This window comes from Eschrichtius robustus, chromosome 3 (genome assembly GCF_028021215.1).
Source record: "Eschrichtius robustus isolate mEscRob2 chromosome 3, mEscRob2.pri, whole genome shotgun sequence".
NCBI lineage: Eukaryota > Metazoa > Chordata > Mammalia > Artiodactyla > Eschrichtiidae > Eschrichtius > Eschrichtius robustus.
In genome coordinates, this window is record NC_090826.1 from 53,350,054 (window position 1) to 53,376,516 (window position 26,463).

A 26,463-nucleotide genomic window follows, 5' to 3' on the forward strand; every position below is an offset into this window, starting at 1 on the left:
CCTTTCCTTGGGTAAGATTATCTTTGATTAAGGCGGAAAAATGTTCAGTGAAACAAAAGTGGCTCACTCTCCAAGCCATTTAATCACCATATCCCAGGCAGCAGCTGCTACAGGCCATCAGCTTTTGTCAGACCAAATGATTATGGCCACATCTATCTCAAACAGAGAGGACTTGTTTAAAATAGAGGACATATCCCCTGATTGATGTCGCCAGTTTGAATTTTGAGAAAGGGTATAATGCCTGCTTGCCTCAGTATTCTCTCCTGAAAGACCTAGAAAATGATACCATTTTCATGGGAAAATATTATATCCTAAATATATTGTCTCTTACTTTTAAAAAGTTAATTTGTTGCTTCTTCATAGGCACGGATGTGGGACTAAGGACCATTGAGATAATCAGGGTAAGTCAGTTATTTTGCTTTTTTTCTAATTTGTGTTGCATAATATGTACATCTTTCCCTCAATACAATATATTGGATTGTTAGTGTGTTCTTTTAAGTTACTGAAGGCAATATATGGTCTATGTAACACAAGCAGACTTAGGAAAGTATAGTAAAGCACATACATGACCACTGTGAACTTTTTGGTGCACCACATTCACTTCATTTTGTGCACTGTGTTTAAATTTTAAAAAACAAAAAATGGTATCATATTAGACATACTCTTGCAGCTTGTCATTTTACTTTAAAGCATGGACTTTTAGCCGTGTGAATAACTATTTTTTGACAGCAGATGGTATGATTTTTGTCAGTTACATAGTATTCCATTGTATGAATGTGCTGTAATTTTTCTTAACCAATGTCCTCTTATTAAACAATTAGCATATTTCTCAACTTTTGCCATCTTTTATAGCAAAATGTCTTTGTATTTTCTTTTTGGATCATATCATGGGTGATTTCTTTAGAATTAATTCTTAGAAATGAAATTGTTGAGTCAAAATCCACACTTGTTTAAAGGCTTTTATATATAATGCCAAATTGCCCTCCTGAGAAGATTGTGTAAAATGCGTTTCAGTTCATAAAGTTGTCAAATCCTGATTTTCAGATTCCTGAAAATCCTGTGCGATTTTTCAGACTCCGGTGTGATATCCAGAATATTGGCAAGCAGTTTTATTTTGCTTATTCTTACCATTAAATTTGGGATTCAAGAAATAGTGAAAAAATTATGACCTTGTTGTAATCATGGATCAACTTCAGTAAAGTGATATCCAGCTTAACTTAGTTCTCTGGACTCAATTGTAGTTGTGTTTAAAGACACTCTACCATTATTAGCTCTATGACCTTTGTCAAGTTACTTAACCTCAATTTGCTTATCTGTAGATTGGGGGTGATAACCCTTACCTCACAAGGTAAATCTTGTTGTGTGGATTAAATGAGGTGTAATGCATACAGTATACTTAGCATAGTACTTCATCATGAGTGTCCAGGAATTCATTATTATTAACTACAGCTTTGACTAAATCTGCCTTATTTGTTCCCAGTGTCTTTCCACCAGAGCGGCAACTCAAATGTTCCTCGGATGGGGAAGTTAAATGTACCAACATGTGCATAATTAAGGATAAATTAAGGAAACATCACAATGGATTTGAACAAAGCCAAATTATTCCATAAATTTCTCCTCATTCCACGATTTATAACATATCATTTTATGTTTCCTTAGTCATTTCAGCTGCTTGTTTTTACAGGCTTTTCTAAAAAGGCCTGCTCCTACCCACCCTGTTCTCCCACATACGATCTGAGCAGAAACTTCATAATGAAACGCATCTTACCATTTGCATGTAGGGTTTTACTACTGATGCATTCAGAAAATAGAAGCTGGACACAAACACTTTGGGAAACAGAATATTAAAGTTGTTGTCATTTTGTTCTTTTTCCTTTGTCCAACTTTATCGAGGTCAAATTGAAACACACTAACCTGTGTATATTTTTAAGTGATCAGGTAAAACTGCAGAAGCCTTGCAACCCTATAGGTCCCTTTTCTGCAACCACTCCCCTAACATTTATGTCATTGTTGTCATATGTTTACATCTACATAAATTGAGAACCCCACCAGATAATGGTGTCATCTTGGCTTTAAACTATCCTGCATATTTGAAAAAACTTAACAAGAAATTGATCACATTTTACTGGTTCTCTGCATGTTGAGTAACTTAGGGGTTCTTCCCAGCCCTGGTGAATGTTATGCTGTGTAGACTCTGAGGAATGCTGGTGTTTATGTTTTAGCAGGCATCCACCCAGTTAGGCTCAGACTGCAAGTTATGTCACCTTTTGTAAGTGGTGGTTCAAAACTCAGTTCAGTTCCTGAGTGTGGGTCTGTCCCTCATATGCGTGGCTTAGACTGAGCCTGAGAATTCTGTGGATTCACTCACAGAGGGACAGGATCCCCTTCTCCGACTCTCTCTACTCTAGTTTTCTTCCTTCATTCTCCAGCCATCAGGGCTCCTTTTCCTGGTTCCTCTGACCAGAAAGATGGGAGTTAACATCAAAGTTTTAGCAGTTTGCCCCACCTTTACAGCTCCTTGACTGGGTCTTGTCTTCAGGACAAAGCTGCCAGGAAAACAACTGGGAGATACACCCTCTGCTGTCGTTTCTCCAAGTTTTGGCTCTCCACCACAATTTCTTTGAGTGTCATTACTTTTCAGAAGTCTCAGGTAGTTGTACTTTAAATTTTGACAAGAGGTCTTCATTTTCATCAGTGGGAGAAAGATGCTATAGAGTGTGTATGCCACCATGCTGAAACTGGAACTTGTCATTTATTCTTTTAGTGATTTTTAAAATAGTAACCCTGGGATATAAATGTGGGGGAAACCTGCACAAAGGCCAGAATCTCTTCACCAGGGTTGGAGTGAACAAACTGCCTCATCTCATAATCTCAGAGAACATTTTCGGTCGCATGTTACTTCTCTCTCCAAACTCTGTAGTCACTACAGTGGGTGTCCTCAAAGATCCTTTGTTCTAGCACAGTCCTGCAGCTCTTTCAGAGCCAAGTGTGTTTGTTCACACCCAGAAGAGCATGAGATGTGCAGTAATTTAATTGTAAACACCATATGAGGACATACTTGCCAAGTCTGCATCAAAATTGGCCACTAAACTGAGCAGTAGCATAGGGTTTTTTTCTTTGTTTTTTTTGTTTTTACTCCTCCTGTTGCCTTTTACTGAGCCCTTTCTGTGGGCCAGGACTGCACTATATCACCTCATTTAATCCTCAGATCAACACTGTGAGGTAGGTGGTTTTCTTCCCACTTTATGCGTAGGGATGGAAGCTCTAAGAGGTTAAGGAACTTCTTTAGGACCCCCAGCTTATTAAGTACTGCAGCTAATTAAGAGCTGAAACACTGGCCTTTCTGACTTCAAAGGCGCTATGGTTAACTCCTATGTTACCCTAGCCTCCTGCATCACGGAGGGATTTTATTCAACAGCTATCTGGGGACAGTCAGGTTGTGGCTCTTTGTTAAACATATAAGTCTTGTTTTCCTTCTTTTTTTAGGAGCTCAGTGATGCCCTTGGAATCAGTATTGCTGGAGGAAGAGGAAGTCCCTTAGGAGATATCCCAATATTTATTGCCATGATTCAGGCCAGCGGTGTGGCCGCACGTACACAGAAGCTTAAAGTAAACAAAGGGGATGGTGAAGTGCTCTCAGCATGTGATGCGGTGGGTGGGAGAGGACATGGCAGCCAGGGGCACTGTGTTTAAAACTGGAATTCCAGCAGCCATCAGAGACCCACACTGAGGGCAAAATGCATTGGAGAAAGTTTATACCTGAAATTCATTATGTCCCTGAACATATAAAAATAGTATCGTTTGTGTCAAAGCTTCTCAATGAAAGAAGAAATTGCAGCTCATTTGCAAAGCCTCCCATATCATTTTTAGCACCTCATTCCACCCAAAATTGATTTTCACCTGAGAGATTTGACCTTAGACTCTTCCTTCCACCAAAAGAATCAACATCCTTATGAATTTTTTTCCCCCATCGCTCCTTAATCTTAACTTAGGTAGAAAAAATAAAGCAGAAAACATTTGGCTTCCTCAATAGAGCTTTATTGAACTGGTAATTTGTACACCCCACTATTACTGGCAAATGGATGTATGCAACACTACCATTACCAAGGTACAAAAGTGGCCTGCCGGGCCTTTTAATAATCAAATCTGACCCCTTTCTTGTTTCTCTGATTGGTCTGTATTTGGGGAAAGCCATAAAAATTCCTCATGCTTCTGGAACATGCATACACAATAGAGACACAGAATCTTCACAATAGCCACAAATGGGAAATATGACTTACAAAGAATTTTAAGCATTCTTCTCAAATTTAATTTTTCTTAATGGTAGTGATTTTTCTCGCACTTTTGTACCTCCAGGTTGGAGATCGGATTGTCAGCATTAATGGGCAACCTTTGGATGGGCTGTCTCATGCGGACGTGGTTAATCTGCTAAAGAACGCCTACGGGCGCATTATCCTGCAGGTATTGCGATCAATGGAACTCGCAGCTGCGAGAGGCAGATAAGTGGTGTGCAAAAAAGATTGAGCGTCTCTGGCAGGAGGCATCACCGCCCAGCAGGGTGCCTGCCGATGTGAATTATGAAGGTTGAAAGCAAGAAATTATTATTTGTATTCAGAAATTCTTTAATGCCACCCATACAGGCAGTGAACATGATTATATGAAAGCGTAACAAGGGGAGAAAAATTACCCTTTGCTTCACATGATAAATCAACAAGGCTTTTAGCTTCTGGCGTTCTTTTGTAAATCAAAGTTTGCAAGGAATAGAAAATGATTTCTTTTCTTATGCCCCAAAACTCTGTCTGAACTGCCCAAGTGCTGTTTCTTCCACTCCTTTTAAAGGAAGGGAAAAGTAACAATGCTCTTTCTCCTGTAGCATAAATGATTGCCAACACTGCTAAATGCTCACCACATAGTAGTCATCAACTAAGGCAGACAATCATATTTCAGCTGTGGTCCCCAAGAGTATTGTCCAGAGGCACAGGGAAATATACCAGGAAGTAAAAACGAGGTGTGCTGTTAATCACCCCTCCTTCGATTTCAGCACTTTGAATATCTCTGAGATTGATATCGTGTAGTGAGTGAGAGGCAGCGTACTGGCAGCAAGTTTTGTTAATGAGTTCCCCCCAAAATGTATGATTATAATCACCATACTTCTGCAGGGGTAGTATTAAATGGTTTATAGGTAAAAAGAATAAAATCCACCATTTAGTATCTCAGAGAGAGGGCAAGCCAGCCCCTCCAATCATTCTAGCCTTCAAATAATCAGTTTGAATTGAAACACCATAACTTTGGGGAGAACCAATTTGTGGTGCTTAACTCTCACATCTCAAAGGTCTAAGTCCAAAGTGCCGAAACAGACATTTTAAAAAAAGTCAGTGGCTTTCAGTACATAGGAAAGGAATCGTAAAGTACTGCCAGTGGTTTCAAGGGAGTTTATGTGATAGGCAACATATTATTCAATGATCTGGGTCCCCAGGTTTCTGTTGAACACAGACAGAAACCCTGTGTGGACTGGCTGTAGAGTCGGCTTCCTTTGTCCTCATCCTCAGGGGTTACCTCTCATCCCACCTTCCACTGCTCCGTCATCCTCAGAACCTGCAAATCCTTGCTTTTTCTTGTTTGCAGCCCTTGCTCTTCCTTCGAGTTATGCTGACCCCTAGAGACCGTACAAGTGCAACTCTTCAATCACAGAGCTGTGGCCCATTAGTTATAGGGAATTTTACCAGGAAGTTATCAAATGATAACTATGTCAACCAAAAAAAAGTGTTTCCCTTAGCAGAATCTAGTATTATTAACATTTTTATATACCAATATAATTTGTTCAGCTCCACCTTCTTCACAAAGAAATGAGAAGACTCGGTGTAAAAGTGTAACATTACGTAAAGTACTTTAAGTGGAAATGAACTCATGCTCTCCCATGAAGAATTAACCCTTCATTCAGCCAAATTTGCCACTATTAACATACTTTTGAAGGGACTCCTTATTTTTCCTATTTCTGCATTTTAAGAAAATGACTTTCGGTTTCAGAATGTTCTCTTGTGTTAATCACATCAGTTGGTGGTGGTATTTTGTAACAGGTGCTGTTAAAAGCTTAATGGAATCCTTTGGGATTTTGACAGTTGTGATCTACACAACGCTGGGTATGGAGCACATGTGCTCTCAAAGGCTTTAAACACAGAACTCAGGAAATTCTTACGCCCTGCATCAGACGCCTTTCAGTTGCATAGTCGTATTCACTTTAATTAAAACAATGTGCATGGATGGTACCAGCAATACAATTATCACAGCTGACTTGTCAGCAGGTAATCATTTTTATTATCAGGTGAGCCAGCCCATTGTCAGAGTAATAGAGAAGGTCAGATAGTTGTGTCTGATGACATGGAAAAGACTTATTGTCGGTGCAGCATGGGAAGTGGTCAGCAAGTGCTGATGGCACAGGGAAGATTAGGTCTGGATCAGTGGACTGGAGGGTGCAGAAGGGGAAGAGAGTGGAGGAGACGACTTCTGGAAGCTTCTCCCCGTAGTTTAAATTGCTATTGCTAGGTGTAGTAAGGAAGTAGATATTTCTGCCTTTAAAGTCTTACTATCAAGTTTAGATGGTTTCTTACTGTCAATTATAGATTGGTCAGTGGGGATTGATTTGGGTATAGGGGTCATTTCAAATGTTCTCAACTATATTTGCTTCCGTAGTCTGATAGTTTGCCTGGTTTAGTGCTTTTGTCTATGAACTACCATAAAACCTGTTTTGGACAAAATCAGGTAACCCAGACTCTCTTCTAGAAAATTTTGTTTGTTTTTACCTCTTTTTTTGACAATATAGAAGATAAAAAGAGCACATTAGGGATTTTTATCACTAAAGGAACTTGTGGGGCTTGTTCTGGATCCAAACATTTTAGAACGTAGAATGTGGATGGAGGTAGCACTAACTAAACCAGGGAATATAGGAAGGGCATGTTGGGAGAGAACATTGTATTTTGAGACATCCAGGTGGAGATATCCAGCAGGCAGAGGAAATGGGCTCCCAATACTCGGGGAGACTTCAGTGATGGAACCGGGATAGATAAAGCCATCTGAGGCTTCTTGGGGTCGACATCCCCACTGCCTGGCACATTATACTTCATAGCTATTGGTTGAATAAATGAATGTAAACAGTGGAGACAAAGACAGAGGATCAAGGCTTGGAGTCAGCAGCAACCATGGAGAGCAGGAGAAGAGAGTCTGAAGTCAGGGAGATTAACTAAGGGTCTGTCTACAGAGTAGTTTGGGAGGTCCTTGGGGACACCCTCCAGAACACAAAAAACCTGATGTAAGAGGGCCCAACTGCTGGTTAGGAGAGAGAGATGTGTCATGTTCAAGATAATATAGAGAAAACAGTGATTTCTCTTGTGCACCCTCTTTTGAAAATGGAAGAGAAAAAATAAGACACAGGATTAATTCAGGAGGTCCAGTATCCAACAACCAGGAGTTTAAAAAAGAAAAACAGGAAAATAAAAAAGAAATGAAATAAATTTAACTTAAGGTCCATTAATCACTGAGCAAAATAAATAAAAGAAGAATAATACCTGTATACTACATTCTAAAACTTTCAAAGAGAAAAGTATAAGCTACTTACAAAAGAACAAGAGATTCAAATGTCACCTGACTCATTTTCGGCAATATATTTCTGAGAAAATTACTTTAGGATATACTCCAACAAAAGAGGAAAGTAAGAGAGAGGGAAACAGGTGGATCCAACGCTAAGGAACATGGAAGTCCCAGGACAGCTGTGCAGCAGACAGAGAGAACAACTTGTCCAAATCGGGGCAGGAGAAGAGGGCTCTAAGAGAAATGCCTCTGAATTACAAGGAAAAAAAAAGGAACAGATAGATTACCTTGTATGTTTAACTGAATTGGAGGTTTAAGATCCAATTAAGTTGGAAAGTTTGGGGCTGAATTAGTGATAAGTATATACAAATTAAACAAAATAAGATCATTATTAACCTTGAGGACAATAAACTTATACCAAAAAAAGAGAGACAGAGAAATGTAATCCTAGTATAGTAGTTGGCTCAGTATGAATAACATTTATATAAACATAAGTCATAAAAAAAAAAAATAAGTCATAATAAAACTGATAGAACAAAACATCATGATGCATGAAATATTAGTAGCATGAGAGTTTGAGATGTGTTCATGGAGATGAAAATATAAGAGTTAAATCTTTAAAGTTGAAATAAGAGTTTTGGAAATCGTTAAAGCTACAAAGGTTTAAGTATATCTAAAGAAACATAAGAAACAAGTAGAACTTAAAAATATAAAAGTTAAGTGTCAGATTTTGGCAAGCTAAATTTTCATCTTTGGAATAGGGAGTCTATTGATGTCATCAAGATGATAAATTTCAAAATAGTCTTATAAAGTGTATTATTTAGCCTATACCTCTAGAATTGAAAAGAGAAATGTTCAATCTGTATCCAGGGAGTGAGAGTGTTAAATTTTTTTTATCATGTACTGTAATACTTAATTTTTAATCATGTGCACACAAAAGGAAATATACTAGGAAAATATAATAGAAAAGAACCAGGAGTTAAGAATACAGGTACTAGACCCTAAAGGAGAAAAGAATTTTAAGAATAGCACACTTGAGCAGAAGCAAGAAGAACTATAATCCTGCAGCCTGTGGAACAAAACCTACATTCACAGAAAGATACACAAGATGAAAAGGCAGAGGGCTATGTACCAGATGAAAGAACAAGATAAAACCCCAGAAAAACAACTAAATGAAGTGGAGATAGGCAACCTTCCAGAAAAAGAATTCAGAATAATGATAGTGCAGATGATCCAGGACTTCGGAAAAAGAATGGAGGCAAAGATCGAGAAGATGCAAGAAATGTTTAACAAAGACGTAGAAAAATTAAAGAACAAACAAACAGAGATGAACAATACAATAACTGAAATGAAAACTACACTAGAAGGAATCAATAGCAGAATAACTGAGGCAGAACGGATAAATGACCTGGAAGACAGAATGGTGGAATTCACTGCTGCGGAACAGAATAAAGAAAAAAGAATGAAAAGAAATGAAGACAGCCTAAGAGACCTCTGGGACAACATTAAACACAACAACATTCGCATTATAGGGGTCCCAGAAGGAGAAGAGAGAGAGAAAGGATCCGAGAAAATATTGGAAGAGATTATAGTTGAAAACTTCCCTAACATGGGAAAGGAAATAGCCACCCAAGTCCAGGAAGCACAGCGAGTCCCATACAGGATAAACCCAAGGAGAAACACACCAAGACACATAGTAATCAAATTGGCAAAAATTAAAGACAAAGAAAAATTATTGAAAGCAGCAAGGGAAAAACGACAAATAACATACAGGGGAACTCCCATAAGGTTAACACCTGATTTCTCAGCAGAAACTCTACAAGCCAGAAGGGAGTGGCATGATATACTTAAAGTGATGAAAGGGAAGAGCCTACAACCAAGATTACTCTACCCGGCAAGGATCTCATTCAGATTCGATGGAGAAATCAAAAGCTTTACAGACAAGCAAAAGCTAAGAGAATTCAGCACCACCAAACCAGCTCTACAACAAATGCTAAAGGAACTTCTCTAAGTGGGAAACACAAGAGAAGAAAAGGACCTACAAAAACAAACCCAAAACAATTGAGAAAATGGTCATAGGAACATACATATTGATAATTACCTTAAACGTGAATGGATTAAATGCTCCAACCAAAAGACACAGGCTCACTGAATGGATACAAAAACAAGCCCCAGGTATATGTTGTCTACAAGAGACCCACTTCAGACCTAGGGACACATACAGACTGAAAGTGAGGGGAAGGAAAAAGGCATTCCATGCAAATGGAAATCAAAAGAAAGCTGGAGTAGCAATACTCCTATCAGATAAAATAGACTTTAAAATAAAGAATGTTACAAGAGACAAGGAAGAACAGTACCTAATGATCAAGAGATCAATCCAAGAAGAAGATATAACAATTATAAATATATATGCACCCAACATAGGAGCACCTCATTACATGAGGCAACTGCTAACACCTATAACAGAGGAAATTGACAGTAACACAGTAATAGTGTGGGACTTTAACACCTCACTTAACACCAATGGACAGATCATCCAAAATGAGAATAAATAAGAAAACAGAAGCTTTAAATGACACAATAGACCAGATAGATTTAATTGATATTTATAGGACATTCCATCCAAAAACAGCAGATTACACTTTCTTCTCAAGTGCGCACGGAACATTCTCCAGGATAGATCACATCTTGGGTCACAAATCAAGCCTCAGTAAATTTAAGAAAATTGAAATCATATCAAGCATCTTTTCTGACTACAACGCTATGAGATTAGAAATCAATTACAGGGAAAAAAACGTAAAAAACACAAACACACGGAGGCTAAACAATACGTTACTAAATAACCAAGAGATCACTGAAGAAATCAAAGAGGAAATCAAAAAATACCTAGAGACAAATGACAATGAAAACACGACGATCCAAAACCTGTGGGTTGCAGCAGAAGCAGTTCTAAGAGGGAAGTTTATAGCTATACAAGCCTACCTCAGGAAACAAGAAAGATCTCAAATAAACAATCTAACCTTACACCTAAAGGAACTAGAGAAAGAAGAACAAACAAAACCCAAAGTTAGTAGAAGGAAAGAAATCATAAAGATCAGAGCAGAAATAAATGAAATAGAAACCAAGAAAACAGTAGCAAAGATCAATAAAACTAAAAGCTGGTTCTTTGAGAAGATAAACAAAATTGATAAACCATTAGCCAGACTCATCAAGAAAAAGAGGGAGAGGACTCACATCAATAAAATTAGAAATGATAAAGGAGAAGTTACAACAGACACCACAGAAATACAAAGCATCCTAAGAGACTACTACAAGCAACTCTATGCCAACAAAATGGACAACCTGGAAGAAATGGACAAATTCTTAGAAAGGTATAACCTTCCAGGACTGAACCAGGAAGAAACAGAAAATATGAACAGACCAATCACAAGTAATGAAATTGAAACTGTGATTAAAAATCTTCCAACAAACAAAAGTCCAGGACCAGATGGCTTCACAGGTGAATTCTATCAAACATTTGGAGAAGAGCTAACACCCATCCTTCTCAAACTCCTCCAAAAAATTGCAGAGAAAGAAACACTCCCAAACTCATTCTATGAGGCCACCATCACGCTGATACCAAAACCAGACAAAGATACTACCAAAAAGAAAATTACAGACCAATATCACTGATGAATATAGATGCAAAAATCCTCAGCCAAATACTAGCAAACAGAATCCAACAACACATTAAAAGGATCATACACCATGATCAAGTGGGATTTATCCCAGGGATGCAAGGATTCTTCAATATACGCAAATCAATCAATGTGATACACCATATTAACAAATTGAAGAAGAAAAACCATATGATCATCTCGATAGATGCAGAAAAAGCTTTTGACAAAATTCAACACCCATTTATGATAAAAACTCTCCAGAAAGTGGGCATAGAGGGAACCTACCTCAACATAATAAAAGCCATATATGACAAACCCACAGGAAACATCATTCTCAATCGTGAAAAACTGAAAGCATTTCCTCTAAGATCAGGAAGAAGACAAGGATGTCCACTATTATTCAACATAGTTTTGGAAGTCCTAGCCATGGCAATCAGAGAAGAAAAAGAAATAAAAGGAATACACATTGGAAAAGAAGTAAAACTGTCACTGTTTGCAGATGACATGATACTATACATAGAGAATCCTAAAGATGCCACCAGAAAACTACTAGAGCTAATCAATGAATTTGGTAAAGTGGCAGGATACAAAATTAATGCACAGAAATCTCTTGCATTCCTATACACTAATGATGAAAAATCTGAAAAAGAAATTATGGAAACACTCCCATTTACCATTGCAACAAAAAGAATAAAATACCTAGGAATAAACCTACCTAGGGAGACAAAAGACCTGTATGCAGAAAACTATAAGACACTGATGAAAGAAATTAAAGATGATACCAACAGATGGAGAGATATACCATGTTCTTGGATTGGAAGAATCAATATTGTGAAAATGACTATACTACCCAAAGCAATCTACAGAGTCAATGCAATCCCTATCAAATTACCAATGGCATTTTTTTACAGAACTAGAACAAAAAATGTTAAAATTTGTATGGAGACACAAAAGACCCCGAATAGCCAAAGCAGTCTTGAGGGAAGAAAACGGAGCTGGAAGAATCAGACTCCCTGACTCAGACTATACTACAAAGCTACAGTAATCAAGACAATATAGTACTAGCACAAAAACAGAAACATAGATCAATGGAACAAGATAGAAAGCCCAGAGATAAACCCACGCACCTGTGGTCAACTCATCTATGACAAAGGAGGCAAGGATATACAATGGAGAAAAGAGAGTCTCTTCAATAAGTGGTGCTGGGAAAACTGGACAGCTACATGTAAAAGAATGAAATTAGAACACTCCCTAACACCATACATGAAAATAAACTCAAAATGGATTAGAGACCTAAATATAAGACTGGACACTATAAAACTCTTAGAGGAAAACATAGGAAGAACACTCTTTGCCACAAATGACAGCAAGATCTTTTTTGATCCACCTCCTAGAGTAATGGAAATAAAAACAAAAATAAACAAATGGGACCTAATGAAACTTCAAAGCTTTTGCACAGCAAAGGAAACCATAAACAAGACGAAAAGACAACCCTCAGAATGGGAGAAAATATTTGTGAACGAATCAACGGACAAAGGAGTAATCTCCAAAGTATATAAACAGCTCATGCAGCTCAATATTAAAGAAATAAACAACCCAATCAAAAAATGGGCAGAAGACCTAAATAGATATTTCTCCAAAGAAGACATACAGATGGGCAAGAAGCACATGAAAAGCTGCTCAACATCACTAATTATTAAAGAAATGCAAATCAAAACTACAATGAGGTTTCACCTCACACCAGTTAGAATGGGCATCATCAGAAAATCTACAAACAACAAATGCTGGAGAGGGTGTGGAGAAAAGGGAACCCTCTTGCACTGTTGGTGGGAATGTAAATTGATACAGCCACTATGGAGAACAGTATGGAGGTTCCTTAAAAAACTAAAAATAGAACTACCATATGACCCAGCCATCCCACTACTGGGCATATACCCAGAGAAAACCATAATTCAAGAAGACACATGCACCCCAATGTTCATTGCAGCACTATTTACAATAGCCAGGTCATGGAAGCAAACTAAATGTCCGTCGACAGATGAATGGATAAAGCAGATGTGGTACATATATACAATGGAATATTACTCAGCCATAAAAAGGAACGAAATTGGGTCATCTGTTGAGACGTGGATGGATCTAGAGACTGTCATACAGAGTGAAGTAAGTCAGAAAGAGAAAAACAAATATAGTATCTTAACGCATATATGTGGAACCTAGAAAAATGGTACAGATGGACCGGTTTGCAGGGCAGGAATTGAGACACAGATGTAGAGAACAAACGTATGGACACCAAGGGGGGAAAGCGGCAGGGGGGTGGGGGTGGTGGTGGGATGAATTGGGAGATTGGGATTGACATGTATACACTGATGTGTATAAAATTGATGACTAATAAGAACCTGCTGTATAACAAATAAATAAAAATTAAAAAATTTAAAAAAATAAAAAATAAATTTATAGAAATTTGTAAAAGAACTACCTCAAACCAAACTATATCTAGAGATTAAACAATTGGGGATATTGAAATAATTTTTTTAAAATATAGCACACTTACGAATGAGGCAGAAGTAAATAAAACTGGGGGAAAGTCGTTACAGCTGGCAGGTAAATCACTGGCAATCTTTGTTTTAGATTTTTTTTTTTATGTTGACCCTTTTTAAAGTCTTTATTGAATTTTTTACAGTATTGCTTCTGTTCTATGTTTTTTGGTTTTTTGGCCTTGGGGCATGTGGGATCTTAGCTCCCTGACCAGGGATCGAACCCGCACCCCCTGCACTGGAAAGCGAAGTCTTAACCACTCACTGGACCGCCAGGGAAGTCCCGCTAGCAATCTTTAAAAGAATTGATTTCTCTCTTTAAAGTTTATGGCAAGTCAGTAGAGAGCAAGGGAGTAGTTGGGAGCAAAGGACATAGAAAAAAAGATGGAGATGATGTTACCTCTGAAAAAGAGGATAAAAAAATTTTCAGGGGAGTTTGAGTCGGATGGCTTTCCTTCTAGGATGGTCATTTTCTAAGAATGAATAAAGAAAATATTTTGACATTTGAGAGAAATGCTTCTCAAACCTCAGCATGTTCCAGAACTATCTGGAGGGCTCGTTAGACAGACAAACTGCTGGGTCCCACCCCCAGAGCTGCTTATTGTGTAGGACTGGGGTGGATCCAGGAATTTCCATTTATAACAAGCTGCCAGGTGGTGCTGATGCTGCTAGTTAGAGAGCAACATGAGACCCACTGGAGTAGTGCATTCTTTAGGGATGAACAAAGGTTTGCACATGCTGTTCTCTGTGCCTGGAATACCTGTCTCACCCCACCTGTATCCCCTCTCTATAAAGGTACATGTGAGTAGTTCTGAACCTTGGTTGCCCAGTAGAATCACTGACTCTCGTATCGGTTCCTGGGTCTCACCCCATGGAATTAATTGGTCTGGGATGTGGCCTGAACACTGGGATATTTTAAAGCTTTCTAGGTGATTTATTATGTAGCCAGGGATAAGACCAGATGATCTGTGAGGGTTCATGATGGGTAGAAAGCCAAGTGATGCCAGAAAGAGGGTGATAAGCTTCGGGAAAAGCATCAAGAGCTAAAGGTTTGAAAGTTGAAGCAAAGACCTGGGGTAAGTTCTGTAGGACATGAAGGCTTTAGTGTCAGAAGGTTGTGCATCTTGAATCCTTTTAACTCTTAAGTTTCCTGTAGGAAACTGGATCACGGCTTCTTTCTTTCAAGGTTGCCGTAAGGGTTAAATGAGGTGTAACATTTAATAAAAATAGTGGATTGAAAATGTTAAGCATTAAGTAAGTGATACTTTATTACTCTCATCATAATAACATAGTCTTGAAGTCAGAGGATGCTAAAATTCCTTTTAAAATCCTAGTAGTTTGGTGGTTTTCCAGGTGGCATTTGAGGTGTGTGCCACTAGATGGTGATGTGACTAGGTCACTTTGCTTCTTCTTACTTCACTCCAAACTTAAAACATTTGACACTTCAGACCATTATATTTTGAAAACAGATACATTAAAATCAATATATTCTGATGTCACTAGAATCAGTGTCCCTAGATTCTAAATAAAAACTTTAATCAGATATGCTTTCTAGTTCATTAAGTTACACCAAATGCCAGGCATGGGACAAAGCAAGCTTTTTTTGATTGTTCTGTAATGTGCCCTCATCTTAAGATGCCAACTTTCTCAGGGGTCACCTTAACATGAAAGTCTTCCTGTCTGTTTCCAGCATATCTGCACTATGGATTTAGGATGCAGGCTGGGTGTAAGTGCTGAGTTTGTATTTTGTACTACAAGATTTGGGTCCTAACAAATCTAAAGGCTAATCTCATTCCTTTGCAAGACCAGCAAGTCAGGAAAGTTCTAAGCAAGGAGCTCAAGCTTTTATGCACTGTAATGTCCTACTTACCTGGAAAATATTTTGACTTCTCAGTTCTTCAAAACATAATTCCCCAAACCTATTTTTAAGGAAAGGTACTCATCCTAGGGTCCGTGCAATAAAGACCTGTGCTTTATTACTCAATTAGAAAATTTACCAAGTATACGTGGTTCTATTATAGAACATACAAATCTGATTGAATTTAGTTTTGCTTTTAACATAAATTATTAAATGCCACAAGGAGCCAAGGCACGAGAGAGCATATCAGAACAGATAGCTTTCCAAGGAGAAGACAAAATTTACGGAATTAAATATTGAAGGGGAAACACTCTGGGAGGGGGAAATTCATTTGGAGGGGGAAACAGAGTGGGGGGTAGGTGCAGTTGGAGGGGAAGCACAGAGGGAGGGGTAGGTGCAGTTGGAGGGGAAGCACAGAGGGAGGGGTAGGTGCAGTTGGAGGGAAAGCACGGGGGAGGGGTAGGTGCAGTTGGAGGGGAAACAGAGGGAGGGGTAGGTGCAGTTGGGGGGGAAACAGAGGGAGGGGTAGGTGCAGTTGGAGGGGAAGCACAGAGGGAGGGGTAGGGGCAGTTGGAGGGGAAGCACAGAGGGAGGGGTAGGTGCAGTTGGAGGGGAAGCACAGAGGGAGGGGTAGGTGCAGTTGGAGGGGAAGCACGGGGGAGGGGTAGGTGCAGTTGGAGGGAGAAACACAGAAGGAGGGGAAAATTCATTTGGAGGGGAAAACACGCTTATTGGTTCATCTTCTTCCAGGGATTCAAAGGTCTCTTGTTCCTTAGGCTTAAAGGATAAGGCTTCTTTCCCATCCTTCTTTTCACAAGTCTCGCCCTGGAGTGGAGTACTTTCCTCTTCTCTCCTTTCATTTCACAAGTCTCCTCCTCCTCAGGGGAAGAGATCCCCTCCTCCTCTTCCTTTGGGTCAGCAGCCTCCGTCTGCTCAGGTAGGCACTTATTAAATGTTTGATCATAACAAGGTTGGGGAGATATGAGAAAACAATGTACTTTCATTAAGCGTCTGGTGAGTCTAAACTGATGATCACATGGCAGCTCGGGAAGCTCTGTTAATTTACTGCATGCGTCCCCATCACCCAGCAGTTCCATATCTAGTTCTCCACCTTAAAGAACCTCTCGGGATTTCCGTCGCAGTACAGTGTGCACCATTGAGGAGGAACATAGACTTACACAGCTTTTGAACCAGGTTAATGATTTTGAAGGGTGAGTGGGAGGCAAGGCGCAACATCTGCTGCCTCCAGGCCCTGGGTATGAGGCATGAGAGGAAGGGCTGCTGATCTGAGTGGTGTAATAAAGCCAGACCATAGGCTGTGGATCTCATGAGATGGAGCTGGACCTAGCTGGGTGGAAGGACTCCAGACACCATGGCTCTTTCAAGTTGCACAGACCTTAGTACCATCACCTCAGGACGTCGAAGACTGTCTGCCTTTCCCAGGAATCCCTGTCTGTCCCCTCCCCTCTCCGTTTAGAATGGCGTCCGTATCTGCCTCCCCCGTTAGGTGACAGCAATGGCAAGCCTGCTTGTGGGAGAGTGGGGAACACATTTGCTTTCCCTGGGTTTCCTCTGCTCCCACCCATGTCCTCAGAACCTACCACAGAAGTTTGCACCCAGTAGTTCAAAATTTACTTTAAAAAAAAAATGACCAAACTTCCCATTAGCCTTTTTGCCTTCCCCCTTCCTCAGACACAGAAATAGACCTCTCCCAGCGTCACCTCCAAGCCTAGTCCCCGGTGTTGCTGGACAAAGAGCACTTCAGACACGGGGGCTGAGCCAAGACTCCTAGATCACGGCTCTGTCTCCTCAAACTTGTATCCAACTGAACATGCCCTTCCAAGATCGGGTTATCCCCTTTCACAAGTCATGCCCAGGAAGACCAATCAGCTCTGAGACCAAGAAGGTTGATGCAAATGCCTTGGGGCTGTAGAGTTATCCTGGGGGTGACGGGTTTGTCTCCTTGCTTCCCTGCAAAAGACCAAACTATCAGTGAAAATGCTTCACATTTCCCATCCAGCCCTTTGTATTCCACTCCTACAAAATAGGCAGGAGCTCAGGGATCCTAGGTTTTAATATTATCCGTTATTGAGAGGCCCATCTTATTTCAGGGTTGGGGGTGAGCGAGAGGCCTTCAGATTTTAGAGGGATATGAGTTTTTCTGTAAGGTGGTGCTGTATTAGTGTTTTTATATTTTCTAGCTAAAGAAATTTAATTTTTACCCAAATAGAACTATGGCTTTGGTTTCACAGTTTATATGGACTCCTGAAAGTTTATTAAAGTTCACAAGCTTTCTTCCTAGAACATCCATGGGGGGTATATCTTCTACCTCCTAACCCCTCTCCTTGTAGTACTAGGGGGAGGGGTGCGTTTTTCCCGCCTGTTGCCCAGCACAGCCATGAAGATCAGCTCTACTTGCAGCTGCTTGTTTGACTCTCTGCCCCTCTTTCTTCCCAGCTTCATGTCTAGACTGTACTTCATTATATGCAGGGCGAAGCAGATCTCTAGGTGTGAGGGTCCAAGACCAGGTCTGTACCCTCTCACCAGGCAATTTGCCTCACACTGAATTCAATTAAGAGCACAGGCTTCCAAAAAAAAAAAGAAAGAAAAAGAGCACAGGATTCTAGAGTAAAATGGCATGGGTTTGAATCCAGCCTTCACTCCTTAGCTGACTCGAGAAAGTTACTTAACCTCTCTGCTCCAGGTTCCTCTGTCTGTAATATGGGAATAATTATGGTACCTACGTCTGTAGGGACTCAGAAGAGTGCTTAGCATAGAGGAAGTGCTCAGTTTATATTCAGTATCATGGTGCTGTTATATGTTGAATAAACGAGCCAGTAAAGAAAGGAGCAGGTTGCCATCAAGTCTTGGCTTTTGAAGGTAACTTAGAAAAAGTAATATTTTACTGACTTTCTTCCTCAGCCCCATAACAGATGGTCTGGTTCATGGACAGCTGAGAGTACGTGTCCAGATTCCCACCAAGTATAGGAATCCCCCCTCACCATATGCCAAATTGGTAGATTTTTGAGTCTCTGAGTCCTTTGCTTTGTGGGGGGCTCATGTCCTAACAAGTTGAGCCATTCCTTTCTGTAACTGCCTTAGTTATTAGATTTTTTCTTCTTAAAAAGACCCAGAACCAATCTCCTTGTAACCTCTATCAATCTCAACTCTGTTCCATGGAAATTCAGAATATTGAACCCTGTACGCCCTATTCCTTAGGAAGGTTTTAGGTTCATTCATTTATTCATTCCACAAATGCTTATTAAGCAGTTGTGTGCCAGGCACCTTCACATTGAGAAGCTGTTCTTATCCTCATGAATCTTGTGATTGGGTGGGAAAGACAGCTAACAGTCACACAAATACGTATCATGACGGTTTGTAAGGAATACTTAGAGCGCTACGGAAAGGAAAACGGGGGAAATTAATTTAAACATGGGTAGTCAAAGAAGGCTTGTATAATGGAAGTGACCTTTAAGCTGATGCCAGGCCAACTGGTTTGGTGGAGGGGAGGGGGCGGGAATCCAGGCAGAAAGAACTGTGGGATGTGGGGTGGAGTGGAAGATATAGATGGGATTAGAGGGGTAGGCTAGGAAGGGCATTTGTGTGTATAGTTAGGGAGTCTTAATTTTATTCCAGGTACAAAGAAAGACCACTGAAAGGTCTTAAGCAGGGGAGGGCCATTATCCATTTTATATTTAAAAAGATAACTGGCTGTTGTGTGGAAGAGAGATTAGAAGAGGGTGAGTGGGGATTCCAGGTAAAAGGCAGCTGATGAAGATTGATTGAATTAGGATGGTCACCAGAGAGATGAAAAGGAAACAAACTTGAGAAGTATATTGGAGGTAGAGTCCAGAGGATTTGGTGGTAGATTATTCAGAATAAGCATCAGTTAGGTTAACATTCTAGTACCTTTCCAGCTGGACAGTCACCAGCCAACAATCGGGTATTTTCAATATTATACCTAGTGGGTTTCTAATTAGGCAGCTGGAGGTGCCATCTATTAAGAAGAGGAAACCTAGAGGGAAAATGAATAGAAGGGATTTGGTTGTTGGATCAAGAATTTGGATTCGGTTGTGTTAATTAGGCTTTGAGATATTAAAATGCAGATGTTGAGTTGGCAATTGGATATAACAGACTAAGCTGGGAATTGTTAGCACGTTGTTGGAATTTAAAGCTGTGGGAATGTGTATGCTGTGACCTAGACCCTGAGTGTGCAAGTGGGAAGTGGGCCAGGACTGAGCCACGAGGGGTGAGTAGAATAGCAGAGATGGAAGCAGCAGGAGGTAAGCCGGAGAGTGGGTCATGGAAGTCTGGGTCTGGCAACAGGGATGGAAACTGGAATGGAGTGGGGTTTTGAAAATGATGTAGGCTGAGAGTAAGTAGCATTACATGCAAAGACAGCTCCTCCACTACATTTGCTGGGGAGGAGAGGAAAAAAAAAAAACAGAAACTGGTGGTAAGTGCAGAGGAGTCTATCATTTTCTTTTTTGTTGTTTATCCTAAATATTCCCCCAATTTGTTCATTCTTTATATTATAGTATTTCCAGAAGATCCTAAAACTTATGGATGGAAATGTTTTCCCCCAGAATAGGATGCTTCACCCAAAATGTGTTCTGATCCAGCCAGGGCTGGGGCCAGGGCCAGCCTGTGGCCTTCCTTGTCTAAATACTCGATTAATAGATGCAACTAAGCTTAACTATTTAGGCAGTCATGCCCTCTGTTGGCTTATTCTGAAACTGCAATCAAATCAAGGTCTTGCATTGTTGTCAAGCTAAGTCCCTTCACTCTGTACTTGAGTGCTATTATCTGGAAGAACTGTTAATCAGAAGCAGGGGTAGACCAGGAGTTCTTGAAAAAGAATCTCTGATAACTAGTTGAGGTGGAAGACAACTCCAGGATAAGCAGACAAGGCAGGCTATTTATGATTCCTCTTTAACAGATGAAGAAACTGAAACTCAAGCCACAGTATCATTTAAGTGGCAAAAACTGAACTTCAGATCTTCATTCTGTCAGAGTTATACCATATTTCTTCTTAATTCTTTGGAATGTTTTTGCAGAATAGAAATATAAGTGAATGTTTAAATGTTGGTTGTTCTATACTTTTGTTTGGGACCATCTAAAAGGCAAATCATAGGAAGTAAGAGATAGTCTTTCTTTCATTCACCAAATATTAATTGAACACCTACTATATGCTAGACATGTTCTACATAAGGGGCATACAGTAGTGAATAAAACAGACAAACTTCATGCCCTCACATTCTAATATGAAGTGGTAAGACAATAAATAAGGCAAGATATATAATTAATTAATAAGTAATAATTAATAAGTAATGGTAGTAAGAAGGAAACATAAAGCAGGGAAGGAAGATGTTGTTAAACAAAATGCAACTGAGTGAGTTTGAAGATCTATTTGGCTTTACCCAATGATTCATGAATTGGGCAGCATCCCATTTAACAAGTAGAATGGAACTCCAAGGATCTATACAAAATAGAAGGCTTTTATAGGGAGACGGAGGGTGGGACAAGGAAGTTAAAAAGTGGATTATTTCAGGCAAGGTCACCTTCCCTTCCTGGGAAGGCAGGGGGTCTTATCAAGCAGATCCCCTCACTGGTGTTGATGAGGAAATTCCAGACTGATTGGTTTAAAATTCCACTCCAAGGAGGAGCTGAAACTGCAGTTAGGTTAGGTGTCAAGTCCTCGTAGGGCTTAACATACATGACTATTTTGGGCCTGTTTCTTTTCTTTTTTTTTTTTAATTAATTTTTTAATTAAAGTATAGTTGATTTACAATGTTATATTACTTTCAGTTGTACAACATAGTACTTCAATATTTTTATGGATTATACTCCATTTAAAGTTACTATATAATATTGGCTATATTCCCTGTGCTGTGCATTACATCCTTGTATCTTATTTATTTTGTACCCAGTAGCGTGTACTTCTTAATCCCCTTCCCCTATCTTGCCCCTTCCCACTTCCCTCTCCCCACTGATAACCACTAGTTTGTTCTCTGTATCTATGAGTCTGTTTCTGTTTTGTTATATCCATTCATTTACTTTATTTTTTAGATTCCACATGTAAGTGAAGACATACAGTATTTGTTTTTCTCTGTCTGACTTACTCCACTCATTATAATTCCCTCCAGTTCCATCCATATTGTTGCAAATGGCAAATTTCTTTTTATGGCTGAGTAATATTCCACTGTATATAGACACCACACCTTCTTTATCCATTCATCTGTTGATGGACACTTGTGTTGTTCTGTACTGTTTTCCATTACAGCTGCACCAATTTACATTCCAACCAGCTGTGTACTAGGGTTCCCTTTTCTCCACATCCTTGCCAATTTATTATTTGTGGTCTTTTTAACAATAGCCAGTCTGGCAGGTGTGAGGTGATATCTCATTCAGTAGGTTGTTTTTCATTTTGTTGATGGTTTCCTTCACTGTGCAAAAACCTTTTAATTACTTCCCATTTGTTTATTTTTGCTTTTTGTTTCCCTTGCCTGAGGAGACAGATTCAAAAAAATATTGCCTAGACTTATGTCAGTGAGTGTACTGCTTATGTTTTCTTCTAGGAGTTTTATGGTTTCCAGTCTTGCATTTAGGTCTTTAATTCATTCTGAGTTTATTTTTGTATGTGGTGTGAAAAAAATGTTCTAATTTCATTCTTTTACATGTTCTTGTCCAGGTTTCACAGCATCACTTATTGAAGACACTGCCTCTTCCCCACTGCATATTTTTGCCTCCTTTGTCATAGATTAATTCACCATAAGTGTGTGGGTTTATTTCTGGTTTCTCTATTCTGTTCCATTGATCTGTGCATCTGTTTTTGTGCTAGGGGCCTGTTGTTTCTTTTTAAACAATATAAAATGTTGGGCTGGGGTGTTGGTGTGGGACTTTTAGTTAGGGTGGCCAAGGAGGGTGACTTCAGAGTAAAGACCTGAGGGAAGTGAAGGAGCTGGGGGCAGAGCATTCCAGGCAGAACGCACAGCACTCGCAAAGCGCCAAGGTGGAGATCTCTCTGGCATGTTAGAGGAACAGCCAGGGGCCAGCATGGCTGGAGCAGGGTGAACACAGGGGAGAATGTTTGGAGACGAAAGTGGAGACATAACTGGGCAGATCACCTGCAGATGACCTTACAGACCATCTAAAAACTTCAGTGTGTGATCCAAGGGGCTCCAGATTTCCTTTGGATGGTTTTAAGCAGAGGAGTGAAATAATCTTCTGAATTATAACAGGAACATTCTAGCTGCTATAGACTGAGTGGAGGAGGGGCTGAAGCAGGGAGATGAGTAAGGAGGCTTTTGTAAAACTCCAAGCAAGAGATGATTTTACAGGGACTTCCCTGGTGGTCCAGTGGTTAAGACACTGCGCTTCCACTGCAGGGGACATGGTTTTGATCCCTGGTCGGGGAACTAAGATCCTACATGCCACGTGGCACGGCCAAAGAATAGAAGAAAAAAAAAAAGAGAGAGAAAAAGAGATGATTTTATAGAAAGACCAGTTGAATTTTATGAGGATTGAAAGTGGGTTGTGAAAGGAAGCATCAAGGATGACACCAAGGTGTTTGCTGAGACTGGAAGAATGAAGTTGCATTACCTGAGATGAGGAAGGCTAGGGAGCGGAGGAGGGGGCGGGGGAGTGGCTCAGTGCTGGACAGGTTAGATTTGAGATACCTGCTGGGCATCCCATTAGGGAGGTCAAATTGGTGATTGGGTATGTAGGTCTGGAGTTAAGTAAGAGGTGGTGCTGGAGAGACAGATTCAGGAATTATCATTACATAGATGATATTTAAATTCATAAAGTGGTATGAGGTGAGATAACTAAGGGGATGTCGAGATGGAAAGATAAGAAGCTCCAGGAGTGAGCCCTGTGGCACTCTGATAGAGTTTTGGGAGCTATGAAAAACATGGCCAGAAGGTGGAAAGGAAACTAGTAAAGTGTAGTGTCATAGAAGCCAAATGAAGAAAATAGTTTGAGAAAGAATAGTCCATTGTGTCAAATTCTACAGATAGATTAAATAAGACTGAGAACTGACCATTGGATAGAGTATGGTTTCTCTAATTCTCCCCTGCCTTATAATGGATTGTCTTGTTCTGACTCCTCATCCCCCGCCCAGGTTGTGGCAGATACCAATATAAGTGCCATAGCAACTCAGCTTGAGAACATGTCTACGGGCTACCCCCTTGGTTCACCGGCTGCCAAGCACCATCTGGAGGACACAGAGTGAGTATTCTAGATGCAGAGTGCTTCTTATGTGTGTGGGCAAAGCTCAGTGAGACCTTTTCCAGGTTGTAGAGTGTGCTCCCTAAAGGAGAGGAATGGGAAAGTACACATTACCTTTTCTAACTCCTAGGGAATCTCCAAGAAAGCAACAGGGTTGCCCTACATCTCACAAGGCTTTGCTCCACCACGTGAGTTCTTCACAGACTGTTACCACAGGGCCTGCACACACTGCACCTGGCCACTGGGACTGGTCCCTGTGCCCTCTCCCCTCAGAAGCCTCAGATTTATAGCCCAGATTCACCATTCTTCATTACTCAAGGAACCAGGTTTCCTCAGTTTTCTAAGCTAAAATCTTGTTCTGAGGTTAAATCTTCTTGTCATACTTGCTGGCATTTTTCACTAAAACCTGTCACTGCAGTTAAAGTTGCTCATTAAAGCAGTGTTTCTCAAACTAGAATGTCCACAAGAATAACCCAAACAACATATTTTAAAATTCTAATTCCTCTGGCCCATTCTCAGAGATTCTGAGTAGGTGGTCTAGGGTGGGTTCTCCGGGACAGTGTTGCTACAGATAAGCCGAGGAGCCACACTTTGAGAAATGCTGCCCAAAGTTATTCCTCTCAACTATACCAGTGCCTGGTCACTAGCTGGTGCTCAATAAATGTTTGTTGGCTGATCCGAACCCTTTATTGGAATGATCTGATGGTCACAGCCATTCCCAACTTTTTCCTGATTGTTCATTAACTTAAATGACAGCTTTGAGTTTGTTTTTCTTGAGGAAAGAATATTAAACTAGGCTCATTTTACTTTTTTCTCATTATGAAAGTAATGAACGCTTGCTATTAAAATGTGACAAATACATGAAAGTATAACATTTTCAGGCTACAGTGGCCATTTACTTAAAAAAAAAAGAAAAGAAATCAGGACCCTTATATGAAGAATAGTATACACTTAGCATCCTTTAACGTGTCCATGGAACTACCGAGATGCCCTGTGATCTTGGGTCCTTTGCTATGATTCCACAGCTCCTGGCAGGTTGGGAACTACTAGCATAAAAGAATTTAAAAATCACTTATAATCTGACCACTGTTAACATTTGGAGATTTTTTTTTTTTTTTTTACTAGTCTTCTAAGTGAAAGTAAATTAAAACTAACTGAAAGTGTGAGATAAATGGAGGTAAACTCCATCGAATGCTGCCAGTGGAGGAGTGAAGCTGCATTCCTCCCTCTCCTGGAGAAAACAGGCTCTAATTGTGAATAGGTACAATTATGAAGGTCTCTAATGATTTGGTGGCCCCCAGGGGCTAGCTCTAAAACAATGGCTTTGGACATCTAGGTTCCCATTTCAATAGGGGCTGGCTGTGTTTGAAAGAGGAGACATGAATCAAGTTCATGTCTAGCCAGTGGCCTGTTACTGAGAGTGCTTATAAGGCCACAAAGTGATGAAACGTAGAGCCTTATTCATGACGTCATTACCATTCAGCCACAGGGGATAATACTTCATTATTTCAGCAGATATTTATTGAGTGCCTTCCTAAGGCTAGACACTGCAAGTGCTGGGTCCTGAGGACTCAAACTTAGAAACGTAGGTGAAGGCATTGCCCCAGTCCTCATAGAACTGCCAGAGGATTGGAAAAACAGACCCATAAATCCATGGTTATAAAAGAGTTGGTAAGTGTTGGAGAGCTTAGTTCAGTGAGAGAGAGAAGTAAGCACAGAGTCCTGTGAAGCCATGGAAGAGAGGCATAACTCAGCTAGGGAGGGTCCTTGGAGGCACTAATGCTTAACCTGAGTTTTTAAATAATTGGAAAAAACAGGAGTGGCATTTAAAACAGGTAATAATATATACAGTATAGACGTTCAGCAATTACTATGGATGCCTGCTGTAAACAACCAGCAAGTGCATAGCAAACAACTGGTATCAGTGGGAAGCAGCTGAAAATCAAGCTTAAAATAAGCCAGGCAAAATCGAGGAGGAGGAGAGGGAAGAATATTCTAGTCAGACAAAACAGCATATTCAAAGGTTGCTCATATCCCAGTTTTGCAAATTTCTCTGAGTACACGAATGGCTGCATTTATATCAGATGGCTCTGCCTCTTGGACGTGCATGCTGCCGCAAAACAAGTGACCCTGCCAGGATACGCATACAAACCTCCTGCGGATAAGACGACAGGGCCCAGGTACCAGAGTTCCTTTAGGTTTTTACCCTTTGGACAACCACGTATGGGAATAAGAAATTGGCGTTAGTTAAGCTTAGCTTTAACTCCTTGAGCCCACACATGTAATTTAATTTTTACCCATGTTGTTTCTGAGAGAGATGACTTCCACACTGGACAAAGCTTTGAAAATCTAAATTATGCATTTGAAACAAATTGTCTTTATCCATTTTGCTTCACCTTGGTTTCTCTCTTCTCTCCTGGATTCCAGTTCTCATTTACATAGTCGTGATTCTGAGGGTGTGACAGGCGCAGTGCTTGGTGCTGGGAATGCCCAGAGGGCAGAGACTTAACGAGTTGATAATCTGGTAGAGGAGAAAGATGGTTAAGAAATCATGATACAGTATGACAAGTGCTATATGGAAATCTGGACCAAGAACAAA

At 40.1% G+C, this 26,463-nt stretch overlaps 1 protein-coding gene across 8 annotated transcripts in view; it reads left to right on the forward strand.

Moving 5' to 3' along the window:
- PATJ (PATJ crumbs cell polarity complex component) overlaps window positions 1–26,463 on the forward strand; it is a 353,196-nt gene that overhangs the window by 320,297 nt on the left and 6,436 nt on the right. For all 8 annotated transcript variants that reach the window (XM_068540002.1, XM_068540005.1, XM_068540003.1 and 5 more), the window contains exons 40-43: window positions 364–401; window positions 3,487–3,609; window positions 4,357–4,461; window positions 23,758–23,864. In XM_068540002.1, the coding sequence (XP_068396103.1) occupies window positions 364–401; window positions 3,487–3,609; window positions 4,357–4,461; window positions 23,758–23,864 (373 nt within the window). The remainder of the gene's footprint in view (window positions 1–363; window positions 402–3,486; window positions 3,610–4,356; window positions 4,462–23,757; window positions 23,865–26,463) is intronic.